The sequence below is a fragment of the Ornithorhynchus anatinus genome, chromosome 1 (assembly GCF_004115215.2).
Source record: "Ornithorhynchus anatinus isolate Pmale09 chromosome 1, mOrnAna1.pri.v4, whole genome shotgun sequence".
Lineage (NCBI taxonomy): Eukaryota > Metazoa > Chordata > Mammalia > Monotremata > Ornithorhynchidae > Ornithorhynchus > Ornithorhynchus anatinus.
The window spans coordinates 154,276,235-154,297,842 of NC_041728.1; the positions used below are offsets into that span (position 1 = coordinate 154,276,235).

Genomic DNA, 21,608 nt, shown 5'->3' on the forward strand with positions numbered 1-21,608 from the left:
ATTACTCTATTTGTTGTAATAATGATATATATATATATATATATCTATGATTCTCTTTATCTACTTTGATGGTATTGAAGTCTGACTACTTGTTTTGTTTTGCTGTCCGTCTCCCATTTTAGACTGTGAGCCGGTTGTTGGACAAGGATTGTCTCTACCTTTTGCCAACTTGTACATTCCAAGCACTTAGTAGACTGCTGAGCACCCCGTTTTCCTCTGCTCCTCCTCCCTTCCCTTCCCCCCCATCCTGCCCTCTGCTCATCCCCTTTCCCTCCCCTCAGCACTGTGCTTATTCGTATATATTATTTATTACCGTATTTATTTTGTTAATGAGGTGAATATCTCCATGATTCTATTCATCTTGATGATGTTGTCTTGTTTTCTTTTGTTCTGTTTTGCTTTGCTGTCTGTCTCCCCTGTTTAGACTGTGAGCCCATCATTGGTCAGGGGTTGTCTCTATCTGTTGCCAAATTGTACATTCCAAGCACTTAGTACAGTTCTCTGCACATAGTAAGCACTCAATAAATACTATGGAATGAATGAATGTATGAATGAATAAATATGACGGAATGAATGAATAGTAGTAGTAGTAATTTATTAAGTATCACTTGATGCAGTGCACTTTGCTAGGTGCTTGAGAAGTATAAAATACAGAATTAACAAATTACCTGCCTACAAGGAGCTTACACTCTAACAGGGAAGACAAACATCCAAATCTTGATGACTAAAGTATTCAAAACAAATAATTGACTACACATATTTGTGTGAGTCCTGATTAAGGTACAACTATTTCATAAATGCAATGGTTGGCTGAAGGGATATGTCTCAGTGTGCTGAGCAATGAATCTGGGAAGGCTTACTGGGAGATGTGGGATTTTAGCAAGGCTTTGACTATAGGGTGATCTGGAATCTATTGGATATGGGGAGAAGTTTCAAGATGAGAGATCAGTGTGGATGAGGGGATGAAGTTGGGAAAGTTGAGAACGGGATTCAGTCAATCAATCATATTAATCAAGTGCTGACTTTGTATAGAGCACTGTACTAAGCGTTTGGGAGAGTACAATATAAAAATATTACAGACACATTCTCTGCTGACAACAAGCTTTCAGTCTAGAGTGGGATTTCCCAGTCTAGAGGGGGTAAGAATGGCTTGGAGAAACGAAAACAGCAAGGTGGGAGATAGCAGATGAAGAGAGCTGATAGATACGATAGAGTCAGATGGAGGTGAAGGCCTTTAAGATAATTGAAAGGATTTTTTCATTTGTTATGAGGAAACACAGGAAGCAAGTGGAGAGTTTTGATGAGAAGAAAGATATGGACCTAGCGATTGTTGTAGTATGGGTTGAAGGGAGGACAGGCTCATAAATGCCTCAATCTAGTTGTGAGAAATTCAGGGTGGTGGCATTTTGGGTGCAGTGGAAGGGTGGACCTGGGAGACGATATGCGGGAAGAGCTGAGAGGATTTGGCAATACACTAAAGATGAGACTTGAGCAATAGCAAGTAATCAAGGATGAGACCAGGTTAAATGTTTCTGGGGCAGGGAAGTTGGTGGTGTTAGTGACTAAAATGTGGAAGTTGAGGGAGAAATGGATTTAAGGGGAAAGGTGAGTTTATTTAGATATTAGATTTATTTAGATTTAGATTTTTAGATTTCTGCTAGCAGAACTCTGTAGCTTGAGGACAAGAGCGAAGGAGGCAGATTGTGCAGGTAATACAGGGCTGTGCACCCACAGTGGTAAGAGATCAGCGGAAGGATAGGGGAGTGAGTGAGTTGAGTTCAGTAGAGAGGGTGGTGTTGAGAACATTTTTTGGTCAGCAAGTGTGGGTAGGTTAGCTATGGAGGCTAAGTGGGGCATGGTGAGTTAAGAAAATTGGCTGGGGTCCAGGGATCGGAGGTTTCTGGCCAGGGGGATTGGACAGATTTATGGGGAGGTGTGTGGAAGAGGAGGCAAGTGAGGTTGTAGTCAGAAAGAGGGATTTCAGAGTTGGTAAGGGTAAAGATGCAGCAGTTGGAGATGATGAGATTGAGTGTGTGTCCAAGTTGGTGAGTGGGTGAGGTGGGGTGGAGCAGGAGGTCAATGGAGCTGAGGAGTGACAGCAGAAGGGTCACTGGGAACATCTATGTGGATATTAAAGTCCCCAAGGATCCAAGTGGGCATGGAGAAGGAGTGAAGAAATGTGAGAAAGATCCTACTAAATTCCAGTCTACCTTCCTTTTTTATGGTTTTTATTAAGTGCTTACTATGTGTCAAACACTGTTCTAAGAGCTGGAGTAGGTACAAGTTAATTAGGTTGGACACAGTCTCTGTCCCACATGGGATTCACAGTTTAAGTAGGAGTGAGAACAGGTATTTAATCCCCATTTCACAGTTGAGGACACTGAGGCCTGGTGAAACTAAGTGCCTTGTTCAAGGTCACACAGCAAGCACTTGGCAGAGCTAGGGTTAAAACACAGGTACTCTGACTCCCAAACCCATGCTCTTTCCAATAGGCCATGGTGCTTCCTATATATATCCCATATAAGTTCAGTGAGTTAAAAATTTCCAGAAATTCAAATAGATATACTGAGGGAATGCCAGTAGATTTAGTAATAATAATTATTGTTGTGGTATTTGTTAAGTGCTTACTATGTTCTAAGCACTGTTCTAAACCCTGGGGTAGATACAAGGTAATTAGGTTGGACACAGTCCCTGTCCCACATGGGGCTCAGTCTTCATCCCCATTTTACAGATTAGGTAACTGAGTCATAGAAAAGTTAAGTGACTTGCCCAAGGTCACACAGTAGACAAGTGGCAGAGCTGGGATTAGAAGCCATGACCTTCTGAGTCGTAGGCCTCTGCTCTATCCACTACATCATGGGTTAGCCTAAGTTTTTATGCTTCTCATTTTATCATTTTATTCTACCTAAGACTCTGTTCTAGACTATGTAGAAAGGGTTTTTTAAAAGAAAGTATTTTCAGTTCAATACCAAACTTTGCGAACCTGATGGAAGCTTGCTCAGATTCTACCCTGGAAGCATGGTTTCAAGTCACTTGCCGATTGCATCTCAAGCTCTGCCATCTGCCCATAAATCCAGTTCCTTTCCTAACCTGGTTGCTATACTGCTATCTTGGGATTTTTAAAATTTTCCCCAGTGAGTGCTGGCCTTCTGTTGGCTTTGTCAATGACATTTCATTTAAGCAAAGAGTGAAAGCAAATTGTCAACAAGGTCTCTAAGGGCAGTGAAAACTATTCCTGTTCCTAAATTAGCTTAGGAAGAATTTGATAAATAACGAATAAAGCTATCCCAGCAGCAGGATCAATCAAGACTATAAGGAAACCTTGCCCGACAATAGGATTTCACCACAAAAATGAATGAATCTGAATAGCTGCAAATGACTCACAACAGAACTGTCTAAACTGTGACATAATCTACTATTGTTATTCTTATCATGAATATAAATCACAATCCCTCATTAGAAAACATGAGATTTTTAGAATTTTGCTCCACAGGTCATTTGTTTTGCCCCCTGAAGATTTACTAATGTAAGGAAGCTCTCACCTCTTTGGCAACTTCTTTTGAATATTCATTAACACCTTTAGAGTCCTATGTCTCCAGCACTTGAAGACCTACTTTAGCACTTCCTTAAAGAACAGACACTCAGACCAGTATATCTTAATCAATCATTCAGTGGTTTTTGTTGAGCACCTACTATGTGCGTAGCACTGTGCTAAGTACTTAGGAAAGAACAATACAATAGAGTTGGCAGACAGGATTCTTGCCCACAATGGGTTTACATATTTTCTAACCTAAAGACTCAAGCTGCTGAGCACTGCTGGCTGAAATCCAGACATATGTCTGATCTCACCCACCATGACTTCATCCTCACTTGCTCTTATTCTGTCCTTTCGTCTGCCCAACATTACTTCTCCTTCCTAATTGGCTCTCCTATCTATTGACCCTACTAGCTGTTCCAGACAATTCACTCCCTCCTCAAACCTCCTGTTCCTCTCCCTCCACGATCTCTTTCCCTCAACGACCTAGACAAATCTTTATTAGCAAAATTGAAACCATCAGGCATGATCACCCTAAAATCTCCGCTGCTTCTCTCCAGTCTTTGCTGTCTGCCCTCTTCGACTCTCCCAATATTCTGAGCAATAGCTCTTGCCTCTTCTCAAAACGTATTCCCTCCACCTGTGCCTCTGACCTCATCTCTTCATACTTATTAAAAAATTTGCCCTCTCCCTTCTTCCCTCCCTGATCACTATCTTCAATCATTCACCCATTCACTTTCCAAGGACTTCTGCTAAACAATTTGTCAGGGATGATGACGATGCTATGCCAAAAAATACTTGAAGGATATCCATTCTTAAGGTATTTGTAATTTCCCTAATTGTTTGGATTCTTCTGTTACATTAATCTCTCATTCTATGCTTTACATTCAAGTTCCTTTCTTGGGGAGAATTTTAAAAATGTGTAAGGAATGATTATTACAACTTTGTCAATAGAGCTTCTTAAATTACTGTATTTTATTCCATTTAGGTGCTATCATACTGCCCTCTTGTGTTGAATATATAAAAAATATCAAAAGTACTTTTCCAGTGATTGTGACTTTTTGGGTATTTACACTTAGGGTATTTTTAGGGTATTTTCATAACATTTCACCTAAGCCAATCATTTTATTTGAATAGAGTTTTAAAAATGAAAAATTTTTAATGCCTTGGTTTTGGCCTGTTGAACATTTTCAAGGATGTTATGAAATGAAGGCATTTTTATGCCTTCAATGAGAAGTTATTTTTCCATCTTGGTTTTGCTATTAGTTTTCATAGCTTAAAGTGGGCCCAATATAAGATCATTTGTGATAAACCAGATTGAAACTGATATTTTTGGTTATAAATTGTACATTTGTATCCTTGAGGATGCATTTCAGAGCTTTCTAACTATTGTAAACTCTTTGATGACGGGGATAGTGTACTCTCCCAAGTGCCTAGTGCAGTTCTCTGTGTATATACTCAATAAGTACCATTAATACTTAATTGATTAATACTTCACTCTACTGCTTGGATCATTTTTTCTAAAGCATTGTTTCATATGTCTCTCCACTTCTCAAAAAACTCGAAGGGTTTTCTATTCTTCTCCACATCAAGCGGGGACTTATGACCATTAGCACTAAGGTATTAAATCAGCTCTCTCTCTCCTACTTATCCACTCTCTTCTTTCGCTATACTTCAGCTCCTATTATTTGTTCTTCTTCTAATATATACCCACCTATTCCTAAATGAGGGTATATATAAATATGAATAAATGAATATGAACAAATATGTAAGGGATAGAGTGGGCTGATGGGTTGATGTGACTTGGGGAACTGGGGGTTAATTGGGAAGGTGATAGAATTTGAGGGAGTCTTTGAAGGTCAGGATAGTTGGGTTCTATTGACTTAGGCAGGGAGGGAGTTAAATTTGGCAAAACAGCATCCCCTCTGTCTCTTACCCGCCCTTCACGAGGTTTTTAGCTATTCTCTCCCTTTTCTCACACCCCAAACTCCCTCCCATTTCTCATTACCCTCCCTGCCCCACACCCACCACATATCCATCCTCTAATTTTTTCTATATATTCAGTTCTTCTAGGTCCCATCAGGGAATTTTTCAGTACTTTAATGGATGCCACCTGCAACAGACACCTCAAATATTTCCACTACCCCTTTTGTCTCCAAGGCTGTTGGTCCCTACCTTCCAGGCTTGCACATCTGGGAGACAAGGTTCAAACTCAGATGTACTGGAGGAAGGGCAGGCAGAGACAAGGAAACTGAGAAGCTGTAGGGGACTAGGGGGAGGAGGAAGAGAATAATCACAATGAAGATGATAATAATAATAATAGTATTTGTTACGCACTCACTATGTGCCCAAGCACAGTAGTAAGCTCTGGGGCAGGCTCAAGATAATCAGACTGGACCCAATCACTGTCCCACGCAGTGCTTACTGTCTATGTCAATTGACACCCACTGTCTTGGAGAACTCATTCACTCCCATGGCTTCAACCACCATCCTTGTGTGGGTGACTTCCAAATTACATCTCCATCTCTGACCTCTCTCCTTCTTCGTAGTCTTGTATTTCCTCCTGCCTGCAGGACATCTCTACTTTGATGTCTCACCAACATCTCAGACTTAAGTCCAAAACAGAACTCCCCATGACTTTTCCATCACTGTAGACAGCACCACGATCCCCCCATCTCACAAGCCCATAGTCTTGGCCTTGTACTCAACTTACCTTTTTCATTCAACCCACATTTTCAATCTGGCACCAAATCCTGTTGATTCTACCTTCACAGTATTGCTAAAATCTGCCCCTCCATCCAAACTCGTATCATGTTAAATCGAACTTTTCATACTTCACCTTGATTAATGCATCAGCCTCCTTGTTGACCTCCCTGATTCTTGTCTCTCCTCACTACAATCCATATTTCACTCTGTCCTCCCAATCACTTTTCTCAAAAAACATTTAGTCCTTGTTTTCCAACTCTTCAAGAACTTCTACATCAAACAGAAATTCCTTACCATTGTCTATAAAGCACTCAATCACCTTGCTCCGTCCTCTTTTACTTTTCACATTTCTTACTACAAACCAGAATGTTCACTTTGCTCATCTCATGCCAACCTACTCATTCTAACTCACTGCTGGCCCCTTGCCACAACCTGGTTTTGGCCTGGAACTCCCTCCTCACTAATAATAATAATAATAATACTAGTACTCGTTAAGCACTTCTCTGTGCCTCAGTTCCCTCATCTGTAAAATGGGGATTAAGACTGTGAGCCCCACGTGGGACAACCTGATTCCCCTGTGTTTACCCCAGCGCTTAGAACAGTGCTCTGCACATAGTAAGCGCTTAACAAATACCAACATTATTATGTGCCAAGCACTGTTCTAAGTGTTACCAGCAGGGGGAAGTACAAGACTACGAAGAAGGGGAGAGGTCAGCGATGGAGATGTAAATTTGGAAATCACCCACCTAAAGATGGTGGTTGAAGCCATGGGAGTGAATGAGTTCTCCAGGACAATGGGTGTCAATTGAGATAGCCCGTAAACACTGTGTGGGACATTGACTGGGTCCATTCTGATTATCCTGAGTCTGCCCCAGAGCTTAGTTCTGTGCTTGGGCAAATAATGAGTGCTTAACAAATACTATTATTATTATTATTTTTATTTTTATTGTGATTATTCTCTTCCTTCTCCCCTAGTCCCCTGCACCTTCTTAGCTTCCTTGTCTCTGCCTGCCCTTCCTCCAGTACATCTGAGTCTGATGCAAGTTAAACAGGTTGGGCACAATCTCACATGGGGCTTACACTCTTTATCCCCATTTTACAGATGAGGTAACTGAGGCAAAGAGAAATTAAGTGACTTGCCCACAGTCACTCAGCTGACCAGTGGCAGAGACGGGATTCAAACCCATGACATCTGACTCCCAAGCCGGTGCTCTTTCCACTGAGCCACGGTATTTCTAGACTAAAGGTGAAAATGTGAACACTGTGAATGTGAACAATCAATAATTTCAGAGGTCAGATTTGGGGAGACGAAGGAGACCAGGAAAGCTGCAAAAGCAACTAGAGTTTAATTTTTTTTTAAAGACATTTGTTAAGCACTTACTATGTGCCAGACCCTGTACTAAGCACTGAGGTAGATACAAACTAATCAGGTAAGAGGCAGTCCCTGTCCCACCTGGGGATCACAGGCTTAATATCCATTTTTCAGATGAGATAAATGAGACTCTGAGAAGTTAAGTGACTTGCCCAGGGTCTTACAACAGACAAAGGTAGAATGGGAATTAGAACCCAAGTCCTCTGACACCCAGGCCCATGTTCTTTCTACTAGGCCATCCTCCTTCTCCAACCCAGTTGAGATAACTTAGGGAGGAGACAGTGAGGTTACTTCCCTGGAAAAATCACCAAAGCAGAGCCCTGGGCTGCAGTCACTTTGATTTCGCCTTGCTTGTGTGAGACTCTCGCTCATGTGGACATGAATACTTTTAGAACTTTTCTTGTCTCCAGTATTCACCATCGAAAAAATGATCGATTCCTCCTAGAGCTTGCCAGCAGAAGCTATGGGTTAAAAGGCTTATAGTCTAGGAACACCATGTTGTCAGATCTATCTTGAATATACCTCTATAAAGCATAGTGATCATTCTGGGTCCTTCAAAAAGTATGTTTTCTGGTCTATCTTGAATGTACCTTTACAAACATATTGATTAATCCAGCTCTTTTGAAAGCCATGTCTTCTAGTCTATCTTGAACGTACCTCTACAAGGCTCTTCTGCTTCTGCTGCATTTTGGGTAGCTCACCCCAGAGCTCTGTTTTCTCCTCTGTTTTTTCATTTTTGGGTTGTGAATGCGAACACTTCTCAACCACAATGATGTAGAACCCATGAGAGTTTGGGTTGAGTTTGATAACAACTTGATTTGGCTCTTCAAAGTAGGGAACCATTAGCTGTGAGCCAGCTCCCCTTTGTGCAATGGATAAAGCACAGGCCTGGAAGTTAGGAGGTCATGGGTTCTAATCCCAGCTTGTCCACTTGTCTGCTGTGTGATCTTGGGCAAGTTACTTCACTTCTCTGGGCCTCAATTACCTTAGCTCTAAAGTGGGGACTGAGACTGTGAGCCCCATATAGGACAAGGGCCTGTGTCCAACCTGAAGATTTGCTTGTATCCATCCCAGTGCTTAGTACAATGCCTGGCACATAGTAAGTTATTAATGAATACCCATTATTATTATATAAAACCCTAGCAAGGTGCCATGCTTTCAATGAAATTTTCTTCTTCTGGTTCCCCTCTTAATTCTCCAGTTGTTCCTACTCACCTCTCTCCTTCCACTTGCATATGGAGAAGCAGTGTGGCTTAGTGGAAAGAGCCTGGGCTTCGGAGTCAGAGGTCATGAGTTCGACTCCCGGCTCTGCCCCTTCTCAGCTGTGTGACTGTGGGCAAGTCACTTAACTTCTCTGTGCCTCAGTTCCCTCATCTGTAAAATGGGGATTAAAAGTGTGTGAGCCCCACGTGGGCCAACCTGATTACCCTGTATCTCCCCCAGTGGTTAGAACAGTGCTCGGCCCCTAGTAAGCGCTTAACAAATACCAACATTATTATTATTATATTCAGCCAGTCACTACATCTTGTTGATTTTTCTTTTTCGAATGTTATTTATTAAGCATTTACAATGCATCAAGCATTATTTTAAGTGCTGGGGTAGATACAAGGTAATCAGGTGGAACAAAGCCCCTGTCCTACAGTCTGTGGAGGGTGGACAGGTGTTGATTCCCCATTTTACAGATGACATCACTGAGGCACAGAGAAGTTAGGTGTCTTTCCCAAGGTCACACAGCAGGCATGGCTTAGAGAAGCAGTGTGGTTTAGTGGAAAGAGCCCAGGCTTGGGATTCAGAGGACATGGATTTTAATCCCAGCTCTGCCACTTGTCAGCTGGGTGACTTTGGGCAAGTCACTTGACTTCTAGGTGCCTCAGTTACCTCATCTGGAAAATGGGGATTAAGACTGTAAGCCCCACGTGGGACAACCTAACCTTAGAACAGTGCTTGGCACATAGTAAACACTTAATAAATACCATCATCTTTATCATTATTATTATTGTGTGGCAGAGCCATTATTAGAACTCAGATCCTTTGACTCCTAGGCCAGTACTCTTTCTATTAGGCATGCTGCTATCTTTTCAACACCTCCAGAATCTGCTCCTTCCTCACCATCCAAACTGTTACTATGCTAATTCAAGCACTTGTTGAAGCCTTTCTTGACTACTACGTAGCCTCTTCCCTCCAAAGTATATCATTCACTTTACTTCCCATATCTATAATTCATTTATATTCATGTCTGTCTCCCCCCTAGACTGTATGCTCGTTGTGGGCAAGGAATATGTCTGTTATATTGATATGTTGTTCTCTCACAAGTGCATAGTGCTCTGACCACAGAAAGTGCTCAATAAATATGACTGACTGATAGGGGTAGGAGTGGGGTTCATGGAACATCCTCCGTCCCTCTTCCCTGGTCATACCCCCTTGTTACTAGGCTGGTGAATAATGTAGTATAATCCATTTAGACAATGGATGAGAGTAGAGATACTGTGACACCTTGTCTAGTCCAGCTTGAAAGATTTTTACCAGATAAACGGGTCACAGTTCAAAATGAAGGCAATCCTCTATGGTACTGAATGTAAGCTCATCAAGGCCAAGGATCATGAAATGCTCTACACCAAGTAAGTACTCAATGAATCACACTGATTGATTGACTGATTAAAAAAGAACATTCCTACATGGAGTAGTATGAGGTTCAGAGAGAAGTGAGAAGGTTTGAAGAAAGCTAGAGAGAACCAGCCAAAGAAGTAGATGACTCTAAAGTTGCTTTCAACCAGTGGCAGGTATGCTGACTTAAAACGAGGCCCAATTCATGGCAGGAAGTAAGCGACTCCCTGCTAGTTCTAGCTTTCACTCTGGGAGGATCAGAAAAAAATCACCTTTATGAAATAATAATAATAATAATGGTATCTGTTAAGCACTTACTATGTGCCAAGCACTGTTCTAATTGCTGGGGTAGATACAAGGTGATCAGGTTGTCCCACATGGGTCTCACAGTCTTCATCCCCATTTTACAGATGAGGTAACTGAGGCACAGAGAAGTGAAGTGACTTGCCCAAAGTCACACAGCTGACAAGTGGCAGTCGTCATTCACACCTATGACCTCTGACTCCCAAGCCTGTGCTCTTTCCACTAAGCCATGCTGCTTCTCAATATCCCTCCAGACCTTGTGGCTCCCTTAAAAATAAAGATACCATTTAGGTTTTCATGAGCCCTAGAAGTATTTTACACCTTCCTTTGATGAAATTTGTATACACATGAATCTACTGAACAAAGTTACATACACAAGGAGCAAAGTAAATGGATTACTGACAATCGATTTGCTCTTCACTTTCTAAATGTACTTTGACTTTCATTTTCTTTTAACTTAATTTCTTAGTTTGAAGTGTAGAAAATGTCCTTTCTGGTGGCAAGCTAACAGCTTTCTATTGAACTGTATCAGTCACCACAGTGTATTTCCTGTGTTTTGGTCATTAAATGATTTTCTAGTATGTTATTTTTTCAATCTAGCTCAGTGACATTATCCAATGCTTGTGACAGCTAACTAATAAGCTGACAATGGTTAAAAGTTTTTCATCTGAAGCCCATTCTTTCTTGAAAGTAGGTAACATTTTGCAACAATTACAAGATTTGTAGGCATTTACTTTGCAATAATAAATGTAATTTGAATTATACCTGTATGCACATATATGCTGTATGGTGTCTCTCCCTCTCTCTCTTTTCCTCTCTCTATGCATACATATATATGCATGCAAAGAAGAATGTCAAGATACAGGGCTTCATATTCCATTAAAAAATTAATGATGAAATACGTATATGTAAAGATATGAGAGAGATTTCACTATCAGATATATAAGTAGATTTCAACATTAGTGGCTTCTTCTGCAGTTATGAAGGACTTCATTTTGACATTAATCTTTGAATGCATGGGTGACAAAAGTGATGAATGTGAAACCTACAATACTGGCCACATTGTGCACCCTAAAAAGCCATCTCTCGTTATTTTGCCATGTTTGATGTTGTCTCCCCCTCTAGACAGTAAGGTCCTTGTGGCCAGGGAAGGTGACTACCAATTCTACTGTAAAGTACCCCTTCAAGTATTTAGTACAGCATTCTGCACACCATACTTGCTCAATAAATACCATTGATTGATTGATTTGCAGTGCTTGAGATTTTTTTTACCTCCTTTTCTCTCATTCCTTATGAATCTTTTTCTTCAAGAGTTACTCCTTTTGACAGCATGCCCCAGATTGGTCCTTCCTCAAGAATTGTCTTCCAGTTTTTAGTTGAGATGCAACATCATCTGAGGCTTTGTTTTACTCTATCTTTAGTGTTTCTTCTGCCCTCCCTATTTTTGGTGAACACATTTCAGCTCTCCTTTCAGCAGTTATTTGGGTATCCTGTTGTTACCCAATCTCCACAAATGAGTATTGTTTCAATGTTAGGAGACTGTTTTCCAAAACTCACTTCCTCTACTTGTTCTCCCTTCTGTGTCACAATTGCTCTTGGATTTGAACCCTTTACTCACCCCAAGCTCAGCCCCATAGCACTTATGTACATAGCCATAATTTACTTATATTAATGTCTGTCTCTGCCTCTAAATTGTAAGCACCTTGTGGGCAGAGAACTTGTCTGCCACCTCTGTTATACTGTATTCTCCTAAGCACTTATATTATAGTGCTCTGCATATAGTAGGCGCTCAATAAATTCCACTGATTGATTGATTTCGTATGGCTCATAAATGATGCTGATGGAGCTACTCTAGAAGCCAAATGTGGTATTACTGGGCCAGATGTTTCAGAAATAGAGGTTAATCTGCATTGAAGTCTGTAAACCTTAAATATTTCCTGGAGCTGGACACCACATTGCTGCTTCACAATCCCCCAAAATATGCGCTGGCCATCTGTATAGCCTAGTGGGAAGAGCATGAGCCTTGGGTTCTAATCCTGGCTCCACTACTTGCCTGCTGTGTGACCTTGAGCCAATGACTCAACATCTCTGTGTCTTAGATTCCTTATTCATTCATTCAATAGTATTTATTGAGCACTTACTAGGTGCACAGCACTGTACTAAGCTCTTGGAATGTACAAATCGGCAACAGATAGAGACAGTCCCTGCCCATTGACGGACTTACAGTCTAATCATAATAATGTTGGTATTTGTTAAGCGTTTACTATGTGCAGAGCACTGTTCTAAGCACTGGGGGAGATACAGGGTAATCAGGTTGTCCCACATGAGGCTCACAATCTTAATCCCCATTTTACAGATGAGGGAAATGAGGCCCAGAGAAGTGAAGTGACTTGCCCACAGTCACACAGATGACAAGTGGCAGAGTGGGGATTCAAACCCATGATCTCTGATTCCCAAGTCCAGGCTCTTTCCACTGAGCCATGCTGCTTCTGAAACATGAGGATTAAATATCTATTCATCCTCCTCCTTAGACCTGAGCCTATGTGGGACATGGACTGTGTTTGACTTGATCAACTTGTATCTACCCCAGTGCTTAGTACAGTCCTTGGCACATAGTAAATGCTTCACAAATACAATGTTAGGTTTCTACTTCCTTGTCTAACATTGAATTGTTGGTCAGGGTACTGCCTGGGTATGGAATTCCAGGGCAGTGTTGACCTGTGTTACCAATGTAAATGTCTGGTTGCATACATGTCTTGCCCGTTGCAAAGCTATCATTTCCATTTTCTGTAACCTTATTGTCAGCGCCCAACAGCTGGCTATTTGGTGAAATGAAACAGGAATATTAGCATGTCTTCTTTGTGCAGGCATCTGTGGCAGAGTCATCTGCATACAGCAATTCTTAAATGAAGATCTCTAGGATTTCATTTGATGATCAAAATCTGTTGAGTTGAAATAGTTTCCCAAAGGTGGAGAAACATATTCTAGCACCTGTATCCTGGGCTCTAGTTGCATCTTCCAGTATGACTACATACAATAAATTGAACAGGGCCGGGAAAACTTTGAATCCCTGCTTTACTTCACTGGTGATGGGGAATGGATCAGATAGGACAATATCATCTGTGACCCAGCTAGCAATACTTTCATGATGTAGTCTCAGGACTTTGATTAACTTCTCAGGGCAGGCAACTTGCTAAGAAATTTCCGTAACTCAGTTGTACTGATGGTATCAAATACCCTTTTTTACATCTTTGAAAACTGTGTAGAGGTCCTGGGGCTGTAGTACATTACATAAATTGGGAAGAAACACGCTTTCCTGCAAAGATATATCCAGAACACAAAAGAATTCTCAAATGTACAAAAATAGCCGCATCTCCAAGGCCCAAATGGTTTAATCCTATGTTTGCTGTGATGCAGTGTTATCTGTGACAGAAGTTATGGCCTTTTTCTGAGATGGAACTTAGGGCACAGCTACAGAAATGAAGAGGCAGAGCACATTCTTTGTGGTGGCTTTGATACATGGCCATCTGGTAGTACAGGATTGGATAAACAGACTAAAATCTTGGCAACCATAGAAACATCATGAGCTTCCTTAAGATTTTGAGAGCCTTAAACATGGTGCGGCACTTATCATGGCATAGTATATAGAACATGGGCCTGGGAGTCAGAAGGTTCTAATCTGCCGCTTGTCTGCTGTGTTACCTTGAGCAAGTAACTTCACTTCTCTGTGCCTCAGTTATCTCATCTATAAAGTAGGGAATGAGACTGTGAGCCACATGTATGATAGAGACTGTGTTCAAACTGATAAAACTTGTACCTACCCCTGCACTCAGTTCAGTGCCTAGCACAAAGTAAGTGCTAAACCAATATCATTATTATTATTATCATTATTAATAAATCATCCAGCTACATCCTCCTTCCCCCTAATCCCTCATGGTACTAGCTTTAGTGCAGTCTGCCTTGGAAAGACCAAGTCTTCATTTCTTGGGAAGAGAGGTAGCTTCTGGTGGATTCTGAAAGGAGAAGTATTCTTATCATTCAATCGATTAATAGGATTCAATAGATGCTTACTCTGTTTAGACTACTGGATTATGTGCCTAGGAGAGTATTATAGAGATAGTAAGCATGATTCCTGTCCCCAGGAGCTTACAATCTAGCAGAACCCTACTGATGACAAGTGGATTCAGGAGGTAGATAAATAATTCAATCAATCAATCAAATCATCCGTTGTATTTATTGAACACTTACTATGTGCAAAGAAAGCACTGTACTAAGTGCTTGGGAGAGCTCAGTATAACAGAATTGGTAGATATATTCCTTAACTATAATGGGTTTACAGTCTAGAAGGAGAGACCAACATTAATATAAGTAAATGAATGAACTATGCATATTCACATAAGTGTGGTGAGGGTGAGGGTGAGGTGAATAAAGGGAGCAAAACTAAGTAAAAGAGCATCCAGAAATCAGTGGGAGAAGAGGAAATGAGGGCTTAGTTGGAGAAGGCCTCTTGGAAGAGATGCATTCTTAATAAGGCTTTGAAGGTACGGTAGTGATTGTCTGTTACATATGAAGAGGGAGGACATTCCAGGACAGAGGCAGGACATGGGCAAGAGGCCATGGCAAGATAAATGAGATCGGGATAGAGTGAGTAATAATAATGATAATGTTGGTATTTGTTAAGCGCTTACTATGTGCAGAACACTGTTCTAAGCGCTAGGGTAGACACAGGGGAATCAAGTTGTCCCATGTGGGGCTCACAGTTAATCCCCATTTTACAGATGAGGTAACTGAGGCACAGAGAAGTTAAGTGACTTGCCCATAGTCACACAGCTGACAAGTAGATTGGCATTATAGGAGTGAAGGACATAGGCTGGGTCACTGTGGACCACTCCCTTCTCCCGGAAGCGCTTCACTGATTCTGTCCTCTCCTACTTCTCCTCTTACTCTCTGATTAATTCTCGGTCTCCTTCGCAGGCTCCTCCTCTACCTCCCACCCTCTCAACAGCAGGGGTCCCTCATTCATTCCTTTATTCAATCATATTTATTAAATGCTTCAGTTCTGGGTCTCCTTCTATTCTCCATCTATACCCATTCCCTGGGAGAATGCTTTCACTCACATGACTTCATCACCTCTGTGCAGATGACACCCAAAATCTACATTTCCAGACCTGATCTCTCTCCTTCTCACCAGGCTCATATCTCCTCCTGCCTTCAAGACATCTCTACTTGTATGTCCTCCCCTCACCTCAAACTTAACCTGTCCAAAACAGAGCTCCTCGTCTTCCCACCCAAACCCTGTCGCCCTCCAACTTTCCCATCACTGTAGATGGCATCACCATCCTTCCTTTCTCACAAGTCTGTGACCTTGGTGTTATCCTTGACTCCTCTCTCACATTCAACCCACATATTCAATCGGTCACCAAATCCTGTCAGTCCCACCTTCAAAACATCGCTAAAATCTGTCCCTCGCTCTCCATCCAAACTGCTACCGCGTTAATACAATGCACACACTAATTCAATCAATAAATATGATTGAATGAATGAAATCAGGGAGCTAAAGGAGGAGAGGGTGAGGTGATTGAGTGCTTTAAGGTCTATGGCAAGGAGTTTCTGTTTAATGCAGAGGGGGACAGGCAACTACTGAAGGTTCTTACAGGGATGTCAGCAAGGAGGCTGATGCAGTAATCAAGGCAGGATAAGATAAATCCTTAGATAAGTGTGGTAGGAGTTTGGATGGAGAGGAAGGGGCGGATTTTAGCCAGATTGTGAAAGTTGAGCTGACAGGATTTGTAGACAAATGGAACATGTGGGTTGAATGAGAGAGATGAGTCGAGGATCACATGAAGTCTGCAATCTTGTGAGACAGGGAAGATGGTGGCTCTGTCTAGAGTGATGGGAAAGTCAGGGAAACAAATGTGTTTGTGCGGGAAGGTGAAGAGTTCTATTTTGGATATGTTAAATTTAAGGTGTCAGCAGGACATCCAAGTAAAGATGTCCTGAAGATTGGAGGAATAGCAGCATGGCTTGGTGGATAGAGCACAGGCCTGGGAGTCAGAAGGTTGTGGTTTATAATCCCAACTCCACCACTTGTCACCTGTGTGAGTTTGGGAACTCGAGTCAGTTCATTTCTCTGTGCCTCAGTTACCGCATCTGCAAAATGGAGAATTAGACCATGAGCCTCATGTGGGGCAGGGACTGTGTCCACCCGAGTTTGCTCATATTCACCCCACCACTTAGTACAGTGCCTGGCTCACAGTAAGAGGTTAACAAATATCACAATTATTATTATTACTATTATTAATAATAAGTGCAAAACTGAACAGAAGGAGAGAGATCATGGCTGGAGATGTAGATTTGGGAATCATCCACATAGAGATGTAGTTGAAGCCACAGGATTGAATGAGTTCTCCTAAGGAGTAGGTGTAGATGGAGAATAGAATGGGACCCAGAGCTGAGCCTTGAGGGATTCTCATAGTGACTGGGTGGGAGGAGAGGAGGAGAACTTGAGGGAGAATGAGAATGTGCAGGCAGAGATATAAGGAAAACTAATAGAAGGCAGTATCAGCGAGTCCAGATTTGAAAAACATTTCCAGGAGAAGCAGGTGGTCAGCAGTGTCGAAGGCAGCTGAGAGTTCTAGGAGGATTAGGGCGGAGTAGAGGCCATTGAAATTGGCAAGAAGAAGTGACATTTGAAAGGGCAGTTTTGGTGAAGTGAAGGAGATGGAAGCCCAGATTAATGGGGATCAAGGAGAGAATCAGAGGAGAGGAAGTGGAAGCAGTGAATATAGGCAACTTGCTCAAGGAGTTTGGAGAACAGTAGGAAGGAGATGGGATGAATAATGGAGGAAGTTGTGGGGACAGGTGAGGATTGCTTTAGGCTAAGAGAGGCATAGGCATGTTTGAAAGCAGTGGAGAAGAAGCCATTAGAGAGTGAACAGTTGAAAATGGGGTCAGGAAGGGAAGAAGGGAAGGTCCAAGCAGTTTGATAATTCTATCTTCTTCACTAGGAAGTGGCGTGGCTTACTGAAAAGATCATGTGCCTGGAAGTCAGAGGAGTTGGGTTTTAATCCTGGCTCTGCACTTGGTTACACAGGGTTGCCGTGTAACCCTGGGCAAGTCACTTAAATTATCTGTGCCTCAGTTGCCTCATCTGTAAAATGGGGATTAAATCATCCTCTCTCCAAGGCAGACTATGAGCCCTATGTGGGACTGGGACTGTGTCCTACCTCATTATCTCATACCTATCTCAGAGGTTAGTAGAGTGCTAGACACATAGTAAGCACATAACAAATTATACCATTATTATGATCTAGTAGACAGGATAGGATATTGTGGGGGGATGATGAGTCTCTCCCCCTACCCAGGCCTTTTCCAAAATGCCCTTACCCAACACCCTGTCCTAGTTTGGCTTTCTATGCCTCTCTGAGTGGCCCTCATTGTGGAGAATGTCTCAACATAAGTTTGCTGATCACAAGCTCTTGATATTGGCACAGGAGTATCTGGTAACCAACCATCACCCTCATCCCCGTAACACAGAAGATGGGGGGTTACTTTAAGAATCAGAGTCTTACTGATCTACATATAATACATGTAAAATAAAAGCTAACCAATGCATAAGATCAAGCCTTTCAAGGCATTTGAAAGCTACCACAAGCTTTCTCTTAGTCAATCAATATCAAAATTTGATGATTGTGTTTGTAGTTTTCTCTATTGTATAGAAGGTGGAAAAATCTATTCCCACCTGTCTAGTACATAGTTACTTTAGGTTGAAGTCCAGGGCTTTAAATAGCAAACATTCCTGGTCAGTTGTAGCTGGGCTTTAGCAGTGAAGGTTTTTCACAGGCAAGGGAAGAAGGCAATGACAACCCTAAGAATAGTCACAGGAAATGATGAGCAGTTTGGGGATCAAGCACAACCATTTTTATGTTCTTTTCAAGTATTTCTTTGGGAGATTTTTTGTTCCAAAGCCTCTTTTGCTTGTGACTTGTATTTAACTCTAAGTATTTTCCTCTTCTTCAGCATTCAGAGAGCCTGGAGGGAATATATACAGCGCCAAGACGTGCCACTTCAAGATCACATGGAGAAGCGCAGCCCGTCTCCACCTTCCATGTCCTCAGACAAAATGAGCAGCTCCGTCAGCATGAACACCGTTTCCGATGGCAGCACTCCAGTAAGTATAGTATCTCGCCTACCTCTCTTGGCTCATCACCTTAACTAACTGACAAATATTTGATTCCAAAAGGGAAATTTCTGGTTGTGGGATATTTCAATTGGAATATCTCACTGTGGGGGAGATGTGATTTTTTTTTTTTTGCCTCACAAGATTAAGCCAAACGATGACATTTTTGGAAAATTGTGACTTCAGGATTTGTCTTTGAAGTAGGTTGAAATTTTGCAAGATGGTGATTCTGAGGGCTTTTTTTTTTAACAAGCCAGTGATTTGTTCTGTTGGGATATCTTTATTCACCCTATCACTTTAGTCTGAGTTGCTATCAAATTGGGGCAGATATACAGTATGTTATCCAAAGTTGCTGGGGAAAAGTCAGGTTAATTGAGTCAGTGATAAAGAAACAACTTCCCCAGAACACTCCCGGGAAGGAACTTTTCAAAGGTCACAGAAAGAGCCTCCTAATTAAGAATAAAGTCCCTATAAAATCTGGTTGATGAATCCTGGTTCTCTTTAAGCTCCCGTTCGATGAGGCTGCCGCTCCAGCTAATCCACCCTTGTCAGAGAGTGAATTGTTTCGTAAACTCAAAGAATTTGTTCAAAACGAGATTAGCAAATTACTTCACTGCTTGCTATACTGCCCTTGCCCAAGTTCTTGGCTTCTAGGGCTCTAGGACTGTTGAGTGTTTACTTGGAATGGCCCAGGGACATTGTTTATAGCTTGCTTTTAGCCTCTCCCTAACACTGGGGGAGGATTTATGCATTTTGTGATCATTGTAATCTCCTTCACTGGGCGGAAGATCTCCAGAAGGAATCCAAACATCCAAGATTAGTTTGTCTGCTCTTATTTGGAAGAAAAATATTCAGGTCTTTCCTCCCTGGTATCTCCCATTTCCCTTTATCGCCACCTTGACCCTCCCACTCACATCTTCCATACCCCTAAATATACTCCACCACATCCCCGTGGTCCAGAGGGCTGCAGCTGGGAAAGAGGTTGGTATATTCCTGATACAAATTTTAAAGTCAACACTAGCTGAGAAATAGGATGGGAAAAGACAGTGGGAATGGTTCAACAGCTCAGGGATTGTGCTGGCAAATGGGGATCACAGAGAAATGAGGGAAGTACTTTCATAGCCATAGTGGAAATGAAGAATGGGCAAGTTTTTAAGAGGGGCAGGAGAGTTTCCAGGGCTATACTCGTCTCGGCTATGAGAGGGCGAGTCAAGCAGAGGCCTGCCCATTCCATTCCCAGCTTGGGCAGTGGCTAGTGTGTGGAAAGCAATCTGCCACAAGTCAAAACTCACCCATGCTGGGCAGCGGCATGGGAGAGAGTCAAGGACAGAGACTCAAGTTTACTGAGCGGAAGACAGCAATTGTAAACCACTTCCATATTTTTACCAAGAAAACTCTTTTCATATATTATCAGAATGATTGCAGATGGAGAGCGGGGCTTTCTGGGATAGATGTGTCTGTGGTGTTCCTATGGATCGGAAACAATGCGATGGCATAAGACAATGCAAAGGGAGAAAGGCGAGTAAGGCCAGAAAGTGGGGAGTGAGGGTTAGGGTTAGGGTTATGTGATTGCCAGCCAGAGATGACAGAAAAAGAGAGATGACCCAGCCATTTTACTTCTGAAGTAAAAATCAATTATCCTGTCACAGAACTGATTTATCCTCTCTGAAAAGACCTAAGGGAAACAAACGGTATCACCAGGTTAAGCTTTAAATATCATGTCTTTATGTTGTTAGGAAACAACAATTTCCAGGGAAAGATAACTACAAATGGGCCATGTGTGTTTTGTAGTTGGACATACACATTTAATGATGGTGGCAAAATATATCACTAAATGTTAGAGCTATTTAATTTTACTCCTCAACAGAAAACATTTGGGAAAAAAATCACAAAGAGTTCTACCTCTTGACTATATTTAGAAGTTCTGTGCATAGAACATTCCATTTATATCCAGATTTATAAATTATATGCTAAGGGCATATCTTTCTGATTCACTTTGGAGAGAATAACTGATATTCCATGTTATCATTATGCTGAGCTGTTTGACCTAATATTGTGACATAATCACAATAAGATTATGCAGTATGAGTAGCTTTCCTTCTACATTACATTACATTTACTCAGAAGTTGAAAACCTAAGTGTATTCTAAATCTAATACTGATTTTGGAAAAAAGGCATTGTGGTTTATGTATATGTACACTATAATCAATCAGTAGAGTAATTTAATGAAGTCTTCATAATATTGAATTATGTCTGTACAGATAGGCAACTGACTGGGGTAATGACCTTAAAAATAGGAAAGGTGAAAAACTATTGAAGAGATGTTTGCAGATTGAATAGGTGAACATGGATTTTATGTCCAGGAATGGATGGATTTTTCATAACTGGCTTGAATACCACCAGAGGTCTCTGTTCTACCATGTAGGAAAATATTTGCTCAACTTTCCACTGTTAGATCAGGATGCTTGAGATAAATTAATATGGAAAATTACATATTCAAATTGCTTTTGCTATATTTTCCCCAAATGTCTCATTTTTGCTATGTTTTTGAAGAATTTGATTTAAATGTAGCAAAACAAATGTCATATAAATCACCACTCATGTGTGATCTAAGTTTTGTTTTATTGGCTGAATATTACAACATCCTGGATAAATCTTTTTTTTTAATAGTATTTGTTAAGCACTTACTATGTGGCAGGCACTCTACTAAGCACTGGGGCAGACACAAACTAATCAGGTTGGACACAGTCCATGTCCCACATGGGGCACAGAGTCAATTCCCATTTTACAGATGAGGTAACTGAGGCAATGAAAAGTTAAATGATTTGCCTAAGGCCACACAGCATCCAAGTGGCAGAGCTGAAACTAGAACCCAGGACCTTCTGAATTCCAGGCCCATGCTCTATTC

At 41.5% G+C, this 21,608-nt stretch overlaps 1 protein-coding gene across 1 annotated transcript in view; it reads left to right on the forward strand.

The window, feature by feature from the left end:
* The window catches only part of LOC100075826 (IQCJ-SCHIP1 readthrough transcript protein), a 759,724-nt gene that overhangs the window by 148,919 nt on the left and 589,197 nt on the right, over nt 1-21,608 (forward strand). Inside the window, 1 exon segment of the mRNA XM_029073274.1 lies at nt 18,540-18,690. Coding sequence (XP_028929107.1) covers nt 18,540-18,690 — 151 coding nt within the window.